This window comes from Gekko japonicus, unplaced genomic scaffold, assembly GCF_001447785.1.
Source record: "Gekko japonicus isolate JY-2015 unplaced genomic scaffold, Gekko_japonicus_V1.1 scaffold478, whole genome shotgun sequence".
Taxonomy (NCBI): domain Eukaryota; kingdom Metazoa; phylum Chordata; class Lepidosauria; order Squamata; family Gekkonidae; genus Gekko; species Gekko japonicus.
This window is the reverse complement of record NW_015173689.1, coordinates 428275-449951: the sequence shown is the minus strand read 5'-3', so window position 1 is coordinate 449951 and position 21677 is coordinate 428275. Positions and strand designations below refer to the sequence as shown.

The 21677-nt window shown below is 40.9% G+C and overlaps 1 protein-coding gene across 1 annotated transcript in view; it reads right to left on the bottom strand.

Annotated features, from left to right (window-relative positions):
• MID1 (midline 1) overlaps nt 1–21677 on the bottom strand; it is a 127606-nt gene that overhangs the window by 23377 nt on the left and 82552 nt on the right. The window contains exons 3-4 of the mRNA XM_015423135.1: nt 15302–15409; nt 4221–4369 (exon numbers count right to left, since the gene is read on the bottom strand). Of these exons, the coding sequence (XP_015278621.1) occupies nt 4221–4369; nt 15302–15409 (257 nt within the window). The remainder of the gene's footprint in view (nt 1–4220; nt 4370–15301; nt 15410–21677) is intronic.

The window sequence follows — 21677 nt, the reverse complement described above, 5'->3', positions numbered from 1 at the left end:
GTACAAACAGCAAGGAAATATGAAATTGTCCCCACAGATATTCATCTATTTTTCCCCTCAACCCAGTTTGTCTCAATAGTATCTTCTTCCAGGTGTCACTTCACACATCTGTTTCTATATCTGGATTTGAACTGATCTGCAGAACACCTCTCTAGCTGATAACAGCCACACCACTTAATTCTATAATCTGCTAAATGAAGATGAAGCCAGCAGGATTCCTTAAATGGAAAATTTTTCTTTCTTTGTTTCATGGCTTGTATTTATTGTTGGGCAAGCTGCAGGCTTACATGAAGGCTTACAAAGCTTTGAAGATTTCAGCCTGGGATCTCAAAGACATGACAATGCGTACAAGACCTATAAGTGGATTCTTATGTTTTGAAAAAGTTCAAGAGAGAATTTACATCCATTCAGGCAAATCAAACAGGCCTCCTGCTGTACAGTAGGGAATAGCCCATCGGGCCAGTTTGAAAGTAGCTACACAATTTCAATCAATTGTAGCTACCTGTCATCCATATTACGTGCTTGATCAGAATATCTGAATTGCTCTAGTAAACTCAACGTTCCCGTGCAAAACTGTCCTTGTACACTCTAGTGTAGAAAAGTCAAGTCTGAAACACTATGAGTGAAGACTGCAGACTAATTTTATTACATATTATGCTTAATATAACTTCATTTCCTAGATCTTTTTGATGTATTGGTAAACACAAAGGGAAAAGAGAGGCATTATTATCATTATTAAAGACAGTGTCATGTGGAACAGCAAGAATCCTGCAAAGATGCCTCTGCAAATCCCAGAACTTGGCTAGAGCTCAAATTGAAGAACACGATCTACTAATTAAATATCTGACAGTGACAATAATAATAATAATAATAATAATAATAATAATAATAATAATAATAATAATAATAATAATAATAATAATGCCTCTCTTTTCCCTTTGATGCATTGGTAATTCCTATTGCTTTAGATGACTGCTGGAAAATATTTTAATTCCAGCTGTTCCAACAGCAAGTGTGTTTTTCTAGTGTGCATTCAAATGTCAGTCAAACCTATATTAAGCCTAAATATGCATGAACCTGGCTTGTTGCCAAGCATACCTGAGTGCCTCACTCCTCTGTCCCCCCTTTCCCTTTGTGGGGAACACAATGATAGAATCCTGGTTCAAAACTAACTCCTGTTATCCATGCCATACAAATGCTGGGTTATGGCTTAACCATAGCTATTCCTCCTCCTGTAAACTAGTATTCCAAGTCATGGTTTAATTCATGGTTTTAATCCAGGTTTAGAATCCTGTTTAGCCGCACAGCTACATTTGTATGCCACAGGTAACCAGAGTTCGTTTTAAACAGGGATTCCTTAGCCATGCTCTGGATGAAAAGGGAGGGGGGAGTAGGGAGGAGCAAAGTGTGCATGTGAGTTTAGCAACAAACCTGGCTTGTGTACATTCAGGTCTAATGCTGGCTTGAGTAAAACAAAAAGGCTGACAAAGTGTGTATACAAAACTTATGAAAACATAATTTTCATAAACAAATCTAGAGAATACTTCAATAGCCACTCTCACTGAGAAATAGCAATACAGTCACCAATATACCACAAATGTGCAAAAAAACCCCACCTTGCACAGTAAAACAGACTTGGTGGGAAGAGAATCTGTGTTTCATGGCTAGTGATATCTTGAAGACACTGTTTCAGCATTGCTTAAAATGCTGTACTTTGGTGCACCATAGGAAAACAGTCCTCTCAGGATACTTTAATGTACTGGCAGGGAAGGGTGAGATTATTCTGCCCTAAGTCTAGGCCACTGCAATGCCTGTTCTATCCACAGTACGGTAAGTATGGTTGAGGTATAGGAGAAGAGAAAGCAAGGGGGGGGGGGGGGGGGAGGAAGGGCCAAGTATACCAGAGAGAGAGAGAGAGAGAGAGAGAGAGAGAGAGAGAGAGAGAGAGAGATTTCTCTCCTTATCTTTGACCTTCAGGTCAATGAGTGAATGACAGGAATCAATCCATGAATGAATAACCGTTTTTAGTACCCAATGAATGAAAACAGTGGGGCTTTTATGGTTCAATTTTTCATGTTATTTTTTATTTATTTAAAGTATTTATATACCTGCTTTTCTCCTAGACACCCCAGGGACCAAGAGATTTACATCCTGGGATATATATCCTTACTTATTACATAATCATACTCCATGCGGCTGTGGCTAATCTATGATTTAATGACAGCATCTTTTACAACTATTACATATATTTAACTTTACTTCTCCCTCCATAGATGTTCCTAAAAGGTACTGGTTTTTTATAATAATTGCTTATCAACATACTGAAATATTATTACAATGCTGAAATGCTCTGAACATTCTGATATCTTTCCAGAGGTCAGACATCTGTGGCAGTGTACATCTGAATACAGGATGCTCAGGTCAAACAACTAGGGACCAAATGGGCCCACCTCGGAGACCCGTGTCTTGTTGCACCCCAATGTTGTCTAGCAAAGTCAGAGGTATGGATGAATTCATCCTTTGGATATCAGGTCAGGTTTCCCAATTAAAGCATGTATTTTCTGAGGTGCTTTCAAGAGGAAGTAGCTTGATTGCCATGGCAACTCCAAGGGCCTATTATTCAAGCCTCTTCTGTATGATTCTCAACAACTACCAACACCCTGGCAATGAGTAATAACCTGTGCTTGCAGGACAATAAACCTCTCCCCCATAATGTAGACTTCTTTGGAAATTAAATCAAAGCACGTGGAAGACACATCAGCTCATCACCTGACCAGATCTGAGACATGCCTGCCACCCAACTCAAATCAAACACCTAAAATCTGAGTCATCTCCTCTTCTCTATTACATAACCTGGGTATACCCTTACTAGTACCCCCTTACAACAGATGTTTGAATTAGCTGATGACAACTCAAATTCTGAACCTCTCAGCAATGGAGTCTCAGATCCCAAAGTTTCACAAAACTCAGTAGGACCCAACTTTCAACAATGGGCAGCTGGACCCTGACATTTTGGCCCAATGCTATTGCTAGTTCTTTACCAGTTTGGCCAATAGCACTGCTTCCCCGATTTGCACTTCGGTAAATCAGGGGGTATATAAAAAAGGGCTTGCAAAGTCCTCCATTGTTTTAGTTAGTTCTGCCCCCAAACTTTCTTCCATCATTGCTGACACTGACATCACTGCACTTTCTCTTCAAGACAGGCATAGTGTGCTTTTTCCATCTCCCATTTTGCTTCCCTTCCTGAAACCTACCTCCATTTTCCTTCTATCCACTTCCATGTCTTAGCTTGCTCTCCTTCTCCTCACTGGTCAGCTCTATAGCCAGTTGGTCTCCTTCCACAGTATCCCTACATGGCTAAGGACTCCTTCCTTTCCTATCTAGAAAATCTTTCCCCATTAATCCTTTTGCATCTTCTGGTCCTTTTGTTTGTAACCCCTACACCTATCACTTCTTTCTAGATTATGTACCAACCATATAGGAGGAACATAATGTAGGTAAAAAATAACTCTGAGTATTAACTAAAATATAAACGAACACTAGGATAGTGCAAAAGTGTATGGCTTTTGATTGTCACAAGTAAATTGCTAATAGATTGCTGTCAGTCAGTTTCGCTATTTTGTACTGCTGTCATTTTTGCCTTCTGTTGTGTCTTGGTTAGTTCAATAACAATTACTCCTCTGTCCTCCCTTTCCCTTTGTGGGGAACACAATGATAGAATCCTGGTTCAAAACTAACTCATGTTATCCATGCCATACAAATGCTGGGTTATGGCTTAACCATAGCTAACCAGAGTTCATTTTAAACAGGGATTCCTTTGCCATGCTCTGGATGAAAAGGGAGGGGGGAGTAGGGAGGAGCAAAGTGTGCATGTGAGTTTAGCAACAAACCTGGCTTGTGTACATTCAGGTCTAATGCTGGCTTGAGTAAAACAAAAAGGCTGACACAGTGTGTATACTTTCCTCCTCAGGAGACTTATTGTACCATTACAGGAACTGTGTATATACTACGCTTAAATGGTCCCCACCACTGAATCTAGTTTCAGTTCTACATGTGTAGAGGATGTTCTTCATGTGCCTGCCCTGACATGGGGACTGAAACATGCCCACCTTATAGTCCTTGCAGGCAATTAGGTTGGCCAATGTGGTAAACAGAATGTTGGACTGGAAGGCCACTTAGTCTGATCTAGCATGGCCCTCCATATATTCTTATGGCATTACCTTTCCGTTATGTTTTTAGCAGACTGCAGGAAGCGTGCATGATCATTCTCCTTCAGGGACTGCTCAGCTTGTGAGATCAGTGAGGTTGAGCGCTCAATGCATTGTTTACAATTAGCTATCTGCTGGGCCAGTTTTCTCAGTCTCACCACCTGGTAGGGAAAAAAAACATAAGAAAAATCAGATCTGTGATTTTTGTAGTTGCAGTTCTTCAGGGCCTTAGTGCAAACATGGCGCAAATGCAAGTGGCTTAGCTCAGAAGCAAGAGCCCTGTTTACACCTGCCTCACCCAGAGCTTATATTGTTCCAAGTAAAAACTTATTTTTCACAGTGAAGAATCAAGCCAACACAGCTGGTAGATTTTTCTGCAGTGGCGAAAGTCACTTCCTATCAAGTCTCCTCTACCTTTTGGATCACAAAAGGGTACTGTGATTGCTAAGTTGCCTGACATAATGTCTTTGAGGTAGTTTACAAGTTCGGCTCCATTTTTCTGCAACTTTCTGAGCTTGTTTACAGAAAAAGTGGTTTCAGAACAAAGCTTGACTAAAAGAAAAACCTTGTGTTGACTGACAATAAACTAAATGTTTACCCTTGCATACTTCAGTTCCTTAAGCTTTCTGTAGGAGTGGATTCAGTTAAACAGAAACATCATGATGTTTGCCTGTGGGATATCAACAAATGTGCACACTGCTTGTAACTTTGCAGTAGAAACAAGAGCCACAGGAAATAGCACTGAAGGATTCTATCTAGAAGGAGCAGAATAAGACTTACTGTCCTATTGCTAACCAAAGACATCTCCTAAAGCGTCAGAACAACCCCCCTCCCCCGCAGGGCCATTACCATCAACACCACCATGTAACACAAAAGGAATAGGAAAAGGAAATAGGTCTAATTACTTTGTACCTCTGAAGTACATTAAGCTCTGATTACATATAAAAAGCAGGAAATTGATGATTAAGGAGACTGGCAGCAAGTTTGGAATTTTATACTAAAGATAACAAAAACTAGCAAGGTTGTGTTTATTAAGCAATAAACACTGTAATGTCATGACTTTCCTGGCAGACAAATCAGTGAGATAGGAGTTACGTATCCTCAGCTAAAGATTACAGAGCTTTGGTCAACAAAGTCCACAGGCAGGCATAAGTGTTACTATTTTCTTTTGCATTGTTTTGACAGTAAAACACTTCAACCTTCATGTATTTCATTAAAAACAGAAAGAAACTTGCAGCTGATTTTTATTTCATACTCCAACAGTACAATCCTAAGTGGAATTACCTCCCATCTCCACTGAAGTCAATTGGCTTATAAGGGTGTAACTCTGCCTAGGATGACACCACGAGAAACTGATTACTTTAAATTCAGTTGCCCAGAATCCTTGTGAGTTTCTACCTATCATGAAAGTTCGTTCCTGAACACTTTGCTCTGAAAATCTGTATTTTAGATAACCTGAAAGAGTGCAATAATTATTAAACTTATGATGTAATTTAGAAAAAATTATAAGAGAGGAAATTAGCCTTTTCATAAAAGTTTTACATTTTGTTCATAATTTCAGATTTCCAATAAACCCAAACTCATTTTCTAATAAGCTCCCAAACTCCTTGCCTGGTAGCTTCAGCAGTAGGTTCTGAATCTCTGGCAAGACAAAGACTTTGGTTTCTGTCTTCTTATCAGATGATTATACATTGCCCCTCCATACGAGTTTTAGTTGTATAGTAGTTTTATTTTATTGATTTTATTGTAATTATTTAATTGTTAGTATATTTACTGTAATGATTATAATGTTTTAGACTGTATAATTCATAAATGTTGTTACCCGCTCTGAGCTGGTTTCAGGGTGAGCAGGCCACAAATTTAAATAAATAAATAAATGTAGTTTTTCCAGATAAGGGACTTGCTAAATGTAGTTTTTACAGGTAATTGATATATTTAATACAGATGCCAGTTGTCCCAAAAAAGGTACTTGTTGCTGCCCTAGCAGGCTTGTGGTGACAGGGAGAGAAACCTGCTACCACCAGTGATTAGGAGATGCCCCAGAAACAGCTAGGTAAGTGACTGAAGGGGAGTGGGTAGTGAGAGAAGAGCTCTTCTCCTGATATGAACTTCCAAGGCTATAATAGCCCTATTATGTTAAGGACAAGCACTGCAACTCACTACAGTGTGCATTCCAGATTAAGGAGTTACAGATGTTGACAACATTCTATACCATGATGCCTCAGTGTAGAAGTGTGAAAAGCCCCCCCCCCGTCTGAAAAATGTGGCCATTGTTTTCTGTTTTTTCCTGAGGCCCTTTTTCCAGTTTTTCTGATGGTAAAATGGGGGATTTGGAGGAGTATTGAAAAAACAAACTATGACATATTTTCTCTTTATAAATGAAATAAATTCTTTTAATTACAAGATGTGCATGCAGTAGACATATATAGCTTCTACATCCAAGATGCATTTTTGCATCTGGAAAGATACCTAATCTTCATGATGGGAGCATACAGGGCTTTCATTGCTTTCCAATAGCTGTATACTTTCTGTTGTCCTTTTGACATGATATGGTAGATCTTTTCATCTTTCCCTCAAATCACTGTGACACATTTACCCACTGATAGGGTAAAATATAGGGTTGCCAGGTACCTATGGAGGTGAGCAGTAATTCCAGGGGATCCCCAGGTCCCACCTGGAGGCTGGCATCCCTAATAAGTAGCTTATTACCCTATCTTGCAGGAGGGAGAAAAAAGTATCAGAAGAATGTGGGGCAGAAACTGCACCACAGCCTAACAGGAAAACTAAAAGTTTCATTGAGAACTTAGCTCTCTTCTAACCAGATAGCAAAAATTAAGGTACATACGCTAAGATAGCATAGGGTGCATCAGTTCGCTGTTTTCTCTCGAGTATTGGCTATATCTGCAATTTTGCTTGTACAAAACGAAGGCACTTAAAGCTTTTAAATCCATAAGTATGTCAAATATCCCCTCTAGAACTCTAACAACAATGTACTTTGTGGCTGAGATCTACATTGTCAAAACATTTTTCATTCTCCAATACAATACTTGAAGCAAATTTCCACCATGTCTGGCAAAACAGAGACACATTGGGCCTGATTACCCCTTCCTGCTGTAGACTTCCCATGTCATTTTTCATGGCTTCCTATTCCCTATGAGCAGCGTTTTTACAGATCAGTGGGTTGCAATGGGAGTAGGGACTCAGGAAAGCTCTATTCCACTAAATGTAGCCTTGCCCTGGATCCAACCCACTCTTTCTATTCCACTAATGGCAAAGCCTTCCTCAGAAGAAATCTGCCGAAGGAATACCATTTTCCATTAATGGAACAGAAGTATGAGGTCCGACCAGTATCAGTGCTTCATGCTTATGGAACACCCTTACTTACATGCCAAGAATTTATTTATTCATATTTGTATGCCCATCTTTCTCTTAGGCAACTCAGGACCTATGATGGGTAACAACAATATAAAATACAAAAACAATTAAACATTAAAACAAAAATTATAAAAAATGCCTTGATGCATTTTCTTCGGCCAGCCAAAAAAATAATAATGTAAAATTAGAAGTCAGACTCATTTTCAGCCTTCAGTTTCATACTTTCATGACATTATCTACTTATAACTACAAAACTAATCTAACCTCTGCACAGTTTCTCATAATTTTATTAAAGGTATGACAAAAGTATTGTAGTAAATAAATAAATATAGGGAGATACCCCATGATGTCACCACCTTGACAAAAAGCTAACATCTAACCCTAGATTAACTCCTTCCCACTTTCTCATAATTTCCTTGTTACTTTTAAAAGTTCTGTTTAATTGAATATTGGAGCTAATGTAGAAAGCAACCAGTTAAGAAATGCATCCATCACCACCAAAGAGTATAAAGTTAAGTTTGCATATAAACAAGCAATGACAAGAACTTCATGCACATTTATTATTATGTCATTCTGATGTAAAATGATAAATAAATGATCAATAAGCTCTGGGTTGGATCTGGCCAAGAATGAGTGAAAAACTAGTGAATCTCTCTTCCTATTACAGCCTTCATTCCACACAGCATTTGTCCACACAGGCCCCATGATTCCAAACAGCATTCCCTCTAAGCTGAGTTAGTGTGAGCTAGCTCACAGGTTTTTAGCCTCCAGATCACACATTTTTGTCTTAGCTCAAGAAGGATAGCTCCAGAGCAAACTAATTTATGCAGCAGCCAAACTGCTCGCTCACAACTTTAATGCCAGTAGCTCACAAAGTAGAATTTTTGTTCACAAGACTCCAGAGCTTAGAGGGAGCACTGATTTCCAAAGTGCCATTTTTGACGGTCAAAGAGGATCCCTTCCTCCCTTTTCACCCATGGGAAAAACTGGTTTGATCCACCCTTTTGTACTTCCACTGAGAATTGCTGAGAGATGCTACAATAAAATAATTGCTGCAAATAAGAAGGTGCTACAATGAAATTTCTAGGCACCTGGGATTTGTCAAGCCCTTTCATATTTCCCCTTTGCTCAGGCTCCCATTGCTTGAAAATCTTTCCAGAATAATTCTGTTTTACAGCCTTGCTAGAAAGCCAAGTGGGTAGAAGCCCCCATGAACTCTGTTCTACAAACATGGGGGCAGCCACTGAAAAACTCCTAGCTTTCTATGCTTGAATTCCACCTGCTTTTTGCTATTATTCTGCAATACCCTGTTCCATGCTTTTTTAAAAGCTGAGGGTGTTTGTAGTTTAGATCAAAGTATTTCAGAAAAGAACAGTTGTTTTAGAATATGCTATTATCAAGGGTTCAAAATGAGCCCCGTTAGGATGTGAAAGGCAGGCTGTGTACTACATAGTACTGTAATCTTCAAGCACATGCGTTTATCAGCATGTCCATTAGCGGGGGGGGGGGAATACACCATCTCCTTTAATTAGATATTTAACTTCAAAAGATGAGAAGGGGGGAGGCTTGAACACCGACAAATGGGTAATTCAAGAAACTCATAGTAACAACATTTTTAACAAGGCTTAACTCTTAATTCAGACTGCTAATGCAGCTGGCGACAGCACCTGTTTAAGTTGCTGACATCCTCTTTATTTGGAAAGAGGCTGAGCTTCTGTTGTCAGCAAAAAGAAGACTCCAGTTCCAAGTTCAGTCCCTGTTTGCCAAAGGAGTGTCTTGGATTGGCTAAAAACACATTATAGCCCCAAAGCATTTATTTACCAAACATGTAAAGCACTGAAAAGAATCTGCTCTGTCAATACAAAAACTCCCATTTCTCTGCACGCAAAGCTGGGTGCTGAGTAGGCCTTTCTGACTGAATGGAAATCTGCCATGAAGTTTGGTGGAAGAATGAACCTTCCCACTGCAAACATGTAACCAAGGAGATTATACAGAAGGTTGTCATCTGAGATCCTGGAGGGAGCTGTATTTTGTTAATAGCATAAAGAAGTTCAGGGCCTGTCAAACAACAACTTGGGGAACTGTGGTCTTCAAACATATTTAAGTCAGCTTGTGCCTTCAGGGCTTTTTATTTTAAGTTAATTGGAATATCTTGACAGCTAAGTGAACCATTTAACCTCCCCTTGACTTTATTTCTTGTCAAAGCTTTCCCACACAAGGAGAGTTTATGTTTGACTCTTCAAGCTCCTTTAGCAGTTGAAGATTGAATGTCTGGCGCTAAAAAGCAACAAGAATCATAGTCTCACTGATTTCACAGTTAGCTAGGCAACCAATTTAAAGCTTGAATGAATATTTGAGACTTACCTCACACAATAGGCTGGCATAAAAATGGCTGTATGATATTCAGAAACAGTATTTAACATGCTAATTCCGAGTTCAAGTATTAAACTATTTCATCAATTTCATCACATAATTTTCCACTACTGTGCGCTGCTTCCCACACCCAACCCTTATAACTACTTTTTAAAAAGTTGGTCGTTAATTTGTATAAGTATCTTAAATGAATAATTAAAGCATCTTTGGATTAAAATATTTGTGTCAACCTTGGGCAAATACTTTTAGATCTAAAGTCTCACAAACACAATATTATTATATTAGCAGCTTCCATAAATAAATAAATGTATTAGCAGCTTCAATGAATAAGCACAGCCTTTCTTAGAAAATAACATGTGCTCATAAATTCTCTACTACCACTGCCATATAATTAAGATCTTTAAAAAGAGGCATTCAGGCCTTGGATTGATTTGCCCCAGTCACTCTAGGCTGGGTTGTCCTCTTGTGCCTTAGCTTTTGCCGCTTGCTGTTGAGGAGAGAGGAGCATGCTAAGGATGGTCTTGGAGAACAATCTGCCTTGGTTGCAATCTGGTTTTCTGAGTATTATTAGCATGGGTTTTAACAGAGGAGTGGGAATGAGCTTTTTGCAGAGATCCTTAGTTTGTGAGAGTCTGTTTTGGAGAAGTTAAATGTGTGGTGTTAACAGTGAGGGGGGTGTTTGCTTTGCCTGTAAACCCCCTCCTGCATTCACTGGTTTTATTTTATTAGTGATTCCCTCTCTCTCCCCCCCCCCCGTTTTTTTGTAGTTACTCTTATTCCTTCCTTTCAACTTCATTGGTGTGAAAAACTTTTTAAAGGGAGGTTTGTTTCTGTGTCTTTTGCTGCACGGGGTGGGTGGGTGGGATCTAAGACTCAACAGCCCATATTAAGGGGAATCCAACATTTCTGTGTGAGCGTTAGTGCTGCTGCATTCATTTGGCAGGAAGAACCTGTCACCATTTAGTATTTCTACCATGTTGTTGGCCATTAATGGCTCATTAGGCACGTACATCTTATTACAGATTTCCCAAACAGTAAGCCTTTAAGCTTGATTTCGGATTCTGTGCCTACCTTACGCAACATTCTCTTTCCTCCGGTGTATTTATTCTGAAGTTATAATTTAAAAAAAAAACTTTTCTAAATCGGGGCGAACGTCATTTGTGACATGAGGGGTGGTGGTGGCCAAAGTTTTAAAAAAATTACACAATTGCCCTGTTGCAGTTGCACAGTAGTGTCCAGCAAGCACCTTCCATTTAAATCCTCGTGGTCAGGTTTTGTGCATGCATTTTACTGTTAGGTTGTTGAATGAAAGGGAACAGAAAGAAACAGAGGCAAAGCAGGTAAACCCACTGTTGAAATTGACCAGACTTTTTCTGAAACTGACAAGCTGCTGCAAAGCCTTGTTTTCCATATTGCCAAGCACTATGGGATTCTCTGCTGTGTTATCGGCCACTGTGAAAAATGGGAGTCACATGATCTCATAATATGGGGGGAACATGTTGAGTGTACAGAATATAGGGTAGAACTCACTGACATTGAAGCTGTGATCATTGGCAAAGTGTGTATGTGTGCGCACCTGTGCAAAGTCAGCCGCAACTCCATCATGCTTTGCACAGGGCTGCAATTTGTACGGGGAAGGAGTCCTCTGGTAGAAGCTCCAGAGAGCTTTTTTAGACTTGTGCCACTAAAATGAAAAAAAATTCATTCCCTCCATTGGCTGCGGTCGCTTCCCCCTCCTCCTCTTCCTTTATTCTTTGGTATAATCAACTGAAAGGGAGGACTAAACAATTACAAATTAAAAAATCACTTAGGTTTTTCTGCACCATTTAGTTTTTTCCAGATAGCTACATAAAAGCAAAGGTAAAGGTTCCCTTGCTCGAAAGCCAGTCGAATCCGACTCTAGGGGTGCGGTGCTCATCTCCGTTTCAAAGCCGAAGAGCCAGCGCTGTCCGAAGACGTTTCCATGGTCACGTGGCCGACATGACTAAACACCAAGGCGCACGGAACGCTGTTACCTTCCCACCAAAGTGGTACCTATTTATCTACTTGCAATTTCTTGCTTTCGAACTGCTAGGTTGGCAGGAGCTGGAACTAGAGACGGAGCCTGCAGTTCAGTGTCTTAACCACTTGAGCCACCGCAGCTACATACTTTCCCCCTAAAATTTAGGAGACTTGTGTATTTTGGATCCATGGGCATATGAAATATTGTGCATCTTGATGAGCTGCTCATGTTGCATCTCAATAATATTTATTACCACTTACTCTACAGGTGAAAATCTCAGTGTGAGTAAGGTAGTTATCCCAGTTCCATATATTTCAAAATATTTAAATTTTAAAAAATTGTTGACACATAATTATTTTTCTCCTCTACCACCTTTCATTTTAGGTCCCTTCTGTGTATGATGAGTTTTATGTATATTTTTATTAAATTTATGGGGTGCTCAGTTTGATTTTTATCACTGAGGAAGGCTTCCAGCCAACATTTAGTATTGGTTCTTGTATATGGATATAGTTTGTACCTTTTAACCGGTATTTATACGATTGGACATTTGTTTGTATTAGGATTAGGTACTTATATGCAGAACCATAGAACTGTGGATTTTAAATGGTATCTTAGCACTTTTGAATGTATAATTAAATTATATATGATAGTTTGTACATTAGCACTATGTGCATAGTTATATTTCACTTTCTTTTTCTTTGCCTCAACCAGAAAAGACATCTACATTAATTAAATATCTGGACATGATCCACAGGGTATATGTTGAGTATGCTGGCACTTAGATATGATGGAACGTTCAGGATGCATGCAGCCCTACACCCTGAATTACACTGGACTAATAGATTCAGTAGTTGTGGTCTCAGTGTTTGGGCCCTGCACACCCCTTATTGGGACTATATTTCTATAATGGCCATTTGATTTCAGAAGGTAGTAAAACCAACCTGGTGGGGTCAGTCAGGAAGTCAGTCAACCTTGACTTTTATGCTGGGACCACTGGTGTGCTCAGGGGTGGCCACAGTAATGAGAACAGGAGAATGTCCTAAGGAACCTGAGCTTTTTGAATTTGTTTCCCATAATTGTGGCTATGCTAATTTGGGAGGAGCGGTTTAGGGATGCTACTGTTTTGTTTTGGTGTGATAACCAGGCTGTAGTCCAGGCAGTGAATAGTCAGTCCTCAAGAATCCTAGAGTCATGCAGTCGGTTAGGTCATTGGTTTTGGAATGCACAGAGCTTAATATCTTGTTCAAGGCAAGGCATGCACCCATTCTTGAAAACAGCATTGTTTTCACTATGCACTATCTCATTCTCAGGAGCAGCACTTCAGAGAGCAGGCACCAGGTATGCACCATGGCCTGATTGCCAATGCCAGTAAAACCATGACATCTTGGGAACTTGGCACTTTGCACAAGGATGGCCTAGGGGAAGCAATGGAAGGGGTTTCCAATCTTTTCATGACCAGGACAGTATACTGCAGGTCTGGCCTTTGTCTGTAGAGTATAAGGTATAAGATTAAGGGTTGGCATCTAGAGCTATCAAGGGTTACCTAGCAGCACTGGGATTTAGCTGGGCCTTAGGGATACTTATGCGGCAGCTTAACAGTGTTCTATGAAGCTCTGAGGAGCAGTGAATTGCTGGCAGCCTATTTAATGGACAGCTCTGCAAATGGTGGATTCGAAGCTGACTGCAAGAGATGTTCATATGCTGATGCGTAAATCCATAACTGATCAGCACAGCAGGGGTCCTTGGGACCACAGGTGGCACCCAGCTATGCTTGGTGCAAGTGCTGTCTGAGTTTTGGGTGATAAGGGGCTTGTGCTCAGGCTATGCTTTCCAGCATGCCAACGGTACCCCACTACTCAGTTCCAGTTATGAACGGTGGATAGAGGTGTTTTGGCGGCAGCAGGTTTACTGGCAGCTGAATATGACATTCATTCCACAAAGGTGCAGCACAGACACCAGCCAGCTTTAGAATGCAATGTCTGATCAAGCTATTCAAAGGACGATGGAAGCAAAAGCTTACAAGTCATATATCACATAAGCAGCCTGATTTTATCTTTCAGGTCCAGGAATACTGAGGAGCCCTGTCAGAGAGCTAGTACTGGGGCATTCCACTGTATTCTATACCAGCAGCCACTGGCAGTGGAATTGGGATGCAGCTGGGATTGTACCCCCTCAGCAGTGTGCTGTGGTGTGGTAGAAGAGGGGTGTTGTGGAACCAGCTCCTGCCTTCTCCCCACCAGCTTTTGAGAGAGGGCCGTCATCCTGAGATATTAGGTGAGAATGACCTAGTTTAAATCTAGGGATTCATGCTTAGGCACAGAATAATTAGGGAGTTAAATGGTACGGGTGTAATACCAGGAGTCATGATTACTTGGTATGAGCTTTGCAAATACAGAGTTGGAGGGGAGCAGTTGAGCCCCCAAGGAAAAGCATGGTGCAAGATTGACTTGGCTGTACGAAAGCTGTTTTGGCCAGTTGTGGGGCTTACATTTCACATCAGGCAATCAGATTTAATATGCCTCAACTATCTGATGGATGATGGGGTTCATCTCTGTCAGAGGGTTGTGATTTGTACTTAGCTGATCTACGTCAGAGCCTGTGTGAAAGTTACAGTTTGCATGGGTATTAAGCGAGGCTAACTCTCTTGTTTGGCGGGGATAGGGCAGGTTGCTCATTTAGGTAGGGTTAAGCAATGAGCACCCTGAGCGATTGGGCATAATGGAGGGTGTGTTCTGAACTGGCCATCACTTGCTGGATGGCGGGATGGGGCTTGGGAAGGAGACCCTTTGGTGCTGAGCAACATCTTCCCAGACCTTGTAGTGACTTAACGGTGCATCAGGGTAGGGGGCTGTGCACTTCTCAGCACTCTATATGCGGGCAAGGATAAACAAGGCCAGCGGTAGCTGCTGGCTGAGATTGGGACCAGGGTGGATTTGCTAGAACAAAGGCAGCCATGGACAGGCTGCCTAGAGCAGCCTGCCCTCAATTAAATATCAGCATAATTAATTGATGACACAGATCAGCAGAGTTGAATAAATTTAAATAAACTAGTTGGACCCACACTGTTGTCTTGAGTCGTCATTTGGGTACTGGGGCAAACAGCAACAGCCTGAGACATAATCAACACTGTAGACATTCATAGGTTTTAGACGATGACTGAATGTTTACTTAATGAGTACTGACAGCAGGCACTAGTTCCTTCTGCTAAATGTAGCAGCTGTCAAAGATTATTCAAGGACTTGTGTGCTGCTTTGTAGAACATAAGAGCAAGAAGTCAGAAAATTTATAGAGCAGAAAGCATTTAGTTCATCTTTTTTGACAAACACCAAGGTAAAAGTCTTACCTTTCCTTCCTTGATTTTTGTCCCAATTATCTGACGTCTTTGTTGGATTATTTCAATAAGCAGGTCACATTCCTCCATCAGCTTGGTTTCTTGTCGGGATGCGTTCACCTAAAGAGTATGTCAGACTTTTTTGAAAAAAGGTTGCTCAACTTTACCTCTATCTGAGATTATTTTAAACTTTTTAAAAGTTTAATATTTAAAAAAATGCATTTCTTCTCAACTATAGAAATCCAACCCATATTATTTCATCATTTTTGGTCTCTCTGTCCCATTTGCCATCTAAATCACAGTTTCATACACTCTAAAATCTTCTACACAGAGAGATCAAATGGAAGAAATAATGTATAATCTACAGTTATGTTGGTGCGTGCCACTACTGATGGCTGGCCAAAAATATACTATCATAATTGCATGGATCATCATTAGGAAAAGGTGTCTTGCAGCAAAGTTACCACACATCACTCCCCTCCCAGTGACTGTGTCCACAGGGCTATCACAGAGGATTTTTCAATGTATCTAATACTCAACATGGAAAAAATAGCAGCTTCAGAAGGCAGACTCTATAATATACCACAGGATTTAGTTGAAATACCCCACAGACTCCACCCCCAAATTTCCAGAATTTCCCAGACCAGAGATGGTCAGGGAAGGTTGGTAGGTGTGAAGGAAGCAGGGGACAGGGAGAGGATGTTAATACTGCCAAGAGGAAGGAAAGAGGAAGTAATGTGGGGAGGGGGATACAGGTGAAAGTGAAGTGCCTCCTCTTTCTACAAGTCCTTGCAGGTTCCTCAGTTATATTTTATAAGCTTTCTGTTTCTCAGGCTCCCAATGCTCCCTTGCCTGTACTATTTTAGTTTTCCTTAGTCATCGTATGTGTTTTCCCCCAATGCATCTATTTTCTTCATGACTGCTAACTTCCATATATCCCCTTTCTGCCCATCTTTCTATTCCACCCAACCTAGTAACCATCTTTCCCCCTTTTTGTGTCAACTATTTTGTACACAGGCACAATAACTGCTGACTTTCCTCAAAAACGTGCACTGTTTGCCAATAAACTGACAGCTGACATTCCCTAATGTCTGTGAGTGGTGAGCATGTTTGTAAATATATCCACGTGGACATCAGGATAGGAAAAAGACTGACAGGGAACAGCCCTTTTAAATTGTGTGCACATATAATTGCAGTATATCGCTTATATCCAGGGAACTGCAAAGAGATCTCATTCATAGAACATTAAATTGCTGCCTCTTCATTCTTGCTATAGTCCCCTGAGCACTCAATAAAACAAAACATCCACCACCACCCCCGCCCCTGAGTGCAGGGGCTTTTCAGTTTGGAGACCTGAGCCAGGGGCTTTTCAGTTTAAGGGGGAAAAAAAGATTAATGTTGGGTATGAGAGAAGTATATAAATGTATGCATGAGTGGGAGAAATTTAATGGGGGGGGGTGTCTCCTGCCATAATACTAGAAGTTGGGGGAGCCCAATGAAGTAGGCAATAAATTCAGAATGAACCGAAGGAAACTTTTCTTTCTGCGATTAGCTGTAGCAATTGCCATGAACACAGACAGTTTTTAAAAGAGATTAGATAGATTCATGGAGGAGTGGTTCATCAGTGGCTACAAACCCTAGTGTCTAAAGGGAACCTCCACATCCATAGACAGTAAACCTCTAAATATAAGTGCTAGGTGTAACTCTGTTTAGAATTGTATTGCTAATATGGCAAAGAAGATATTTTTGTTATTCACATTAGTAAGTTTGCACTGAAGTTTTCAGGTTGCTGATGAACAATTGAAACCAAGTAACTCCAGCTCTGTTATTACGAGCCTTTGAGATAGTTGATCAATCACTTCCACACCTAAAGGGAATCCATCCAGCCCCAAATGTACTTCCACAATTTGAGATATTGAGACACCTTTGGGTAGTGAAGGGCGGGGTATAAATCCAATCTCTTCTTCTTCTTCTTCTACTTAATTAATCTCATTATGTCCCCAGATCTGATGAGTCACATCAGGAGCAGAGTTGGTCAAGGTAGACTTCAATTGACTTAGAAAGATGCAACTGTACAAAGGATTGCACTGTAGATAGACCAGCAGATGGATGCAGTAGGGATTTTCTTACGTTCTTGTGCAAATTTAGCAATTCCTACTATTTTAGGAAATAAGTGGAAAATCTCCTAAAAAGATATTTCCCAATAAACATCAAGAAATACTATGTTCCTTTAGCTGAGAAGATATAGGTGCTGTTTACATTCACTGGGAACTGTGATCCAACAGTGTGAGTTTTATATGCAGCCTACGACAAATACAAGCTACTTGCAAAAGTGTGTTCAGGGCTGTTGCATTATAATGACTGGTAAGTAGCATCAATGAACTACAAAATTATTCTTTTCAACCTTTTTCTCACTTAAGTTCATACATGCTATTGAGTTCAAAGTCTAAAAATCATGACAAATGTAAGATTTCCAGAGTGTGTGTAAAGAGCTGGAAGACATGAACCCATCCATTTTAAAGGAGTAAAAAGAGCCAGCTTGTTCTGCTACACCACTACCAGTGTAATGTGTTTTGACCTTGGCCTAAGCTGAAACTAGAGCCTAAATCACACATGTGCACACACATGCACAACAGTATGATAATTTCAAGGATTCATGCAGATGTTTGGCAAAGAGCTTGCCAATTCAGATAGATACTGAGGATTGCAACATGATTTTCCAAGCCATTTAATGTGGCAAAAGAAGAGAGTTTTTATTATTCAAATCCATTAGTAAGTTTGCACTGAAGTTTTCAGGTTGTTGAAGAACAACTTACACATAGTAAATCTAGATTACACCTAGAAACTCATTCACATGTTTCAGAAAGTGCATTTTTACCAAAGCATAAAATGGGATACAGTAGTAGAATCTTCTGAGAATCAATGGCATATTTATCACTGAGGAGAATGCTAATGGTTCTTGAGATCCAAGAGAAAGAAAGACACTATCCTGACAAGCCCACTGGTGAAAAATAAGGTGGGATCTAAAATAATTCTGCTCAAAATCTTGGAAGAATATGAAGAAAGTTCTGGACAAGTCCTTCTGCTTAACCTTGACAAAAATATATTGGTACAAATGCATGCATTTGTTGTGGTGAAGCACCTCACCTCCTTGGTTTAAACTGAGCAAGACAATATTCAGGAGATGGCTTTCTATATGAAATGAGCCTCTAGCTCCATCAGCAATCATACCCGGCAAGTTACATTGTTGATTTGTAGTACTGTGGTGAAGATAAATCCAATTCTGTTTCATACCCAACTCTATTAGGAATAAATTACTTATGTCCAACCCTCTAGGTCTTCGGATACAAACAAGACTCTTCTCAATGTAGCTGTAATTTCACCTAGACAAGATTATTTTCATACAAAACCTAGTCTGACCATGTGCATTCTCTAATGCAGAGGTATCGAATTCATTTGTTACAAGGGCTGGATCTGATATAAATGTCATTTTATTGGGCTGGGCCATGGGTGCCATAAACATAATGCCAGATACCGGAGATATAAACTGTATAAAGGACAACAGCTGGTAAGCTGAGTTGGTGTGTCCTCACTGCAAGGCCCCACGGGCTGGGAGAGGGTGCAAAGGAAAACCCATATGGGCAGACAGGACAGCCAGTGTTGCAGCACTGGGCAGACCCTTCCATGTTGCTTGACTGCTGCAGATGAGGTTGTTCTGCCATGCTGAAGTCATAATCGTAGCGGCTCTGCCTGCTCTCCCACAAACATTCTCCTCTTCCCTCACTTGCACTAGTTGCTCGCGGGCCGCATAAGAGCCCTGGACAAGTTGGTTCTGGCCCCTGGGCCTTATGTTTGACACCCCTGCTCTAATGCACTTTGGGACGACATTGATGTGGTACAGCTAAGATTTGTTCAGTTTTTTTGCCCATGGTAAAACCAACCATTGTTTAATTGGTCCTAAATGGTGGATTTTACAAATAAAAAAATCGGAACCTCAAATAATCATATAATTAACTCTGAGAACAAGTATGTATTTATTTATGTATTGTATTTTTATACAACCCCAATCATCTTAGGATGGTATATACATGTGATCTTTTTTATCCTCATCACATCCCTGAGAGTTAGGTTAGGATGAGTAACTAGTCTGAGAATACCCAGCAACTTTCTGGCTCAGCTGAGATTTCGACACTGATCTCCATGATCAACATTCAATACCTACACTATATATGCACATGTAAAGAACGGCTCTTTCTTTCATCCTGTAACACAACCGCAGGGAACTTTTAATTGAACCGAGTCCTGTTGTTGGGGATGGAACAGAAAAGAAGCTGTTCAAAATATCCTTTGCTCTTGGCTGCTTTTCTCAATGACTTATGCTTTTTACTTCTTGAAGACACAGTAAACTGTATGCAACCAAACAGTTGGTGGGAAAGCCTTTCTTCATTGTCCTTAAGCTTCACTAGATGACACATGTTATATCAGTATTTCTTTGTAAATTCTGCTGTATGTACACAAAATGTGTAATATGTAAATTTCTAATAATATGCCTTTAAGAAAAATATAGAATGCTTGTTTGCATTAAAACCAAATGTATGTGATAACCTAATTAATCACATGGTTATAATTGACGGAACATCACATGGTTTCCATTGCTCACATTATTAACTTGGTAGACAAATGCCTCAAATCCTCTCTTAAGATTTACATTGTATACAGAAATCACTAATTACTGCATCAGTATGAATTGCATTTCCTTCAGGAATTTTTTCCCAGCTTATTAGTCTGCAGATAAAAATCTCAATTATGTCCAGGACTAAAGGCAAGGAAGCGAGACAAATGTTAGCTAATTGTTCATAATCAAATGCTTAAGGGAGATGAGGGAGGGAAAATGTAGCGTCTAACTGTGGGTATTAAGAAGAATTCATCAGCCTTGTTTTTTGCTCTCATATGGTCCCTCCAAGATCTCGCAAAACATGCCATATTAATTCTTTTGTCTTTTCTATTTTGATTTTATTTATTAATTTAACTAAATTAAGTAATTAATTCATTCATTTGATACATTCTATATAGCTGACCTTGGTTTATAGAGTACTAAATTAGTTCCTTCACAGTATGTACAGTGTTGACAACATGAGCCGAATCATTGCATTCTGTTCAAGGGACTTTTCGTTTACTGTTCTTAGTGGTGGCAAATGAGGGAGGCAGGGACTTGGAGCTGTGGGGAACAACACTAGCATTTAACCACAGAGTTTTAGACAAATGCTAGAGCATCACCCAACGTGATGATGTAACTTCTGGGTCGCACTAGAAGTGTCATCATGCTGAGGACACTGATTGCTCCTCATTTTGCCCAACATTTTCCTCCCGCTGCCCAGCTGAGCAGTAGCAGACTGTAGTAGGGTGGGAGGGAGATCTCCCACCACCAGCGAAAATGTTGCATTTTATTTCAAGGTTTGGGCTTTGGAAAACTGCACACTTAGTTTTCAAAGTTTTTCTTGGTTAGCAGAAGGCAGGTATGAAGGGGGAAGTCAATAGCTCTCAAGTATGGCCCATGACAAGTACCCAGTCATCAAAGCTCTGTGAATGCAAATGGCTGAAGACAATGAAATGGCTAGCTCACACCTTGACTGGAATCTGACAACCAGAAAGTGACAGAGATTTGGAGCTAGACTGGCTCTTCCAAATGAATCCCAGGCAGAACAGTTCTGACCCCCAGACTGGGGGTCAGAATAGGACCTGGGATGCCTGGGTTCAAATCCCTACTCTGCCATGAACACTCATTTGGTGACCTTGGGCCATTCATTCTCTCATAGCCTAACCTACCTTACAGGGTTGTTCTTGTGAGGAGATACTGGAGGAGAAGAGTGTTGGAAGCTGCTCTTGCATTCCCCAGGTGATAGTATTAAGTAATGTAGTAGAGCTTTATGGCTATGATGATACAGGAAAGGAAATAGTGAAAGATAGCAGCTTTTTTGTTGTTGTTTCTGTACTGATTTAAAATGGAATAGGTGGAAATTTAATTGCTACAAGAGGGGGACCCGCGATACTCGTGGGGGGGGGAGAAGAGCCCCATCTCCTCCACCCCCCACCCCTCGATCTCCCTGAGGCGGCGGCGGCAGCGGCGAGGCCGGTGTCCACCCCCTGCCCTGCCTGCCGGCTCCGGGGAGGAGGCGGCGGCGGTAGCGAGGCCTCTCCTCCCCCCGCCCTCCCTCCCCGGCCGGCCGGCTCCGGGGAGGAGGAGGAGGCGGCAGCAGTGAGGCCTCTCCTCCCTGCCCGCTCTCCCCCCCGCCCGCTTGCCCTCCCCCCTCCCCGCCCTGCCTGCCTGCCGGCTCCGGGGAGGAGGAGGAGGCGGCGACGGCGGCGCCTCTCTTCCCCGCCCGCCCGC